Source organism: Barbatula barbatula, assembly GCF_947034865.1.
Source record: "Barbatula barbatula genome assembly, chromosome: 5".
NCBI classification, from domain to species: domain Eukaryota; kingdom Metazoa; phylum Chordata; class Actinopteri; order Cypriniformes; family Nemacheilidae; genus Barbatula; species Barbatula barbatula.
The window spans coordinates 23,507,145-23,509,771 of NC_136769.1; the positions used below are offsets into that span (position 1 = coordinate 23,507,145).

At 39.4% G+C, this 2,627-nt stretch overlaps 1 protein-coding gene across 1 annotated transcript; it reads left to right on the top strand.

Moving 5' to 3' along the window:
- The first annotated feature begins 317 nt into the window (after positions 1-317).
- On the top strand, positions 318-2,312 carry LOC306893818 (inactive serine/threonine-protein kinase 19). Its single transcript, XM_079455875.1, has 6 exons — positions 318-654; positions 741-886; positions 981-1,216; positions 1,302-1,399; positions 1,505-1,652; positions 2,130-2,312. The coding sequence occupies exons 1-6, from the start codon at positions 567-569 to the stop codon at positions 2,203-2,205; spliced, it is 792 nt and encodes a 263-aa protein (XP_079312001.1). The 5' UTR covers positions 318-566; the 3' UTR covers positions 2,206-2,312.
- Positions 2,313-2,627: the final 315 nt, after the last annotated feature.

A 2,627-nucleotide genomic window follows, 5' to 3' on the forward strand; every position in this document is an offset into this window, starting at 1 on the left:
TGTGTTTTTGAGTATTTTGTAAATGACCCATCTGGGATATGATGATTGGAGACGATAATCATCTAAAGAACAAACATATAAATACATGTAGCATTTCAAAGCAAATATATCAAACATTGCGCATAAATTCACTATGTTGTTCAACCTTATTAGTTGTAAACAACGGGAACTCAATTTGCCCTGTTCAACACTGGGCCTGTTGTCCGGCTCACGTGTGACAGATGGTCAGAACACAAGATTGAATTCTGAATATGACTGTAAGATCCGAGACTTCTGGAGTGACCATGTGCAGCCGCTAGAGGGCAGTGATCGGGATCAGATCATTAGAGCGGAAGTAGAAGAACAGTCAGCTGTTGGGTTTGTCCGAAACAAACATGAAAACTTCTCTGTCCGCGGAGTATTAAAACAGAGATCAGATCTGATTAGAAACACAATCGTTATCGTCAAGCGTTTTTCAAATGTGAAATACGTAAACAACGTTCTCGCTGGCATCCAAAGGCACGAAGGAAAATACATTCCTATGCAATAATATTATCGGTGTTTTAGCGCAACCAAACCGACAATAAATGAACAGAAAAAGAGCTTTGATCGCGAACACTTTCTGTTTGACGAAGAAGCGCAGATGTGGAGGAGCAGACAAGGGAGACAGTCGCGGTAGGTTTGATCCGACACTGTTAACTTTCCAATTGAAGTAAATAAACTATAAAACCTGAGAGAAAATGATCTTTCTTGGATGACAGATGGAGCGGCTGATGTCAGATCGAGCTTGCAGTACCTCATGACGCTGTTTTCACGCAAGCTCTTCGACGACACGCTTCCTCCTGTGGTCTTCAAACATCAACTCTACAGTTTACACAATGACAAAACCTTAGTGGACAAGTTGCTGGTAAAATGCAGTGCCTATAAATAAAGATGTTGTCACGGAAAGGCATTGCTAGATTATTTAATGATGAAGAGTTTGTTGTTCATCTTGGATGCAGAATGAATTTAGGGAAAGCGGTGAGCTGTTGATGTTCCAGCTGGGATTTGACTCCGATGCCTTTGGTTTGGTGTTCACTGAAGACTACAGAGCCAAAGTCCTGCAGGGAGAGGCAGGCAGGGACACCCATGCAACAGTGGAGAAATTTCTGGATAAACTTATTCCCACCTGCACAGAATTGAGCTTTAACAAAGACAAAATGCTAAAGGAGCTTCTCTTCACAGACTCGGAGATCACGTAAGGTTACTGTAATGACTTAAGGGTATACCGAAAATCTTCTTTGGTTCCTAAAGCTATTTACAGGATGTTTTTCTGTCCGCAGGCAGCTGGTTAAATCAGGAGTACTGACTGTAAGGGATGCAGGTAGCTGGTGGCTTTCAATCCCAAACTCTGGCAAATTCATCAAGTATTTTATTAAAGGTTGGTATAACTACAGTTAATCCATCGGACGGAGACCGACCGAAGGCCATTGATCGTATAACAGTAATGATCACGACTGAAATGGCACCGTCTCTTTTCTGACAGGACGCAAAGCTGTTCTTGGCATGGTAAAGAAATCCAAGTACAGTGAAATCCTGAAGGATGAGTTAGAAGGCCGTCGCACACCTTCCCAGGTTAAATTCCAGATGAAGTATCACATTCATGATATAATTGGTGCAGAGTTAGTAGAATGGTAAGACTGCTGTAAAATGCTATAATAATACATTTAAACAAAATGGATCCTCACAAACCCCATATTTCACACTACAATCAAATGAAATGTCAAAGTCAAGGTGCAAAAAATCCGTAGTTATTCATTTTCAAATTGATATATACATCCATTTCCCATTACCCTCCAATCCACAAATGAGCGACGCCTAGTTACTCCATCTCAACTCTCCTCCCCCCGAGCAACAGAATCCCTCACAAATGTTAAAAAAACGACTGAAAACATCAGCCATTGTCCTACTTGTAAACGTCCCGTAAAGTACAATATTGTTTTTAGCTCATTGCCAAAATGTTAAATGCTCTCTCATTTGTAAGTCACTTTGCATAAAAGCGTGTGCTAAATGAATAAATGTAAATTGTTGTTCTGAAATGTTTGTAGCATATCACCTGAATTGTTATTGTTGCAGAGATATGTCTAAAGCATTGTTTTTTCCATCTGCAGCATACAAACAACTTCAGGAACGTTATTACGATACGTGGACGGAAATATCAATCACCCCAACACTCACTTGCCTTAAATTGTACAGAACTGAATAAACTGTATATTTACATTTATTACCTTGTCTTTTGGTTAATAACAGCTGTCTGTCTACTGCGTATATGAAATAAATTATTGCCAAATGTCATTTTTTTGTAGTTTATCTATGTTAGTTTGCAACCAACAGCCATAAATGACATTTTATGAAAAAAACATTTACCATACAGTCAGGAAATCTAAATCAACCTTATTCTCTAACCTAAGATGTCATGGTTTTAATCTGCCATCAAAATGTTATAACTTTATACCCCTCAGAAATGACTTGGGTCACCTAGACTGTGTAGCTATGACATTTACACATTTATGAGGCGACTTTATCAAAAGAAACTTGCATTGCATACTATATATTGTATCATGGGCTCAAACCCATGACCTTGGCGTCGCTAGCACCATGCTCTAACC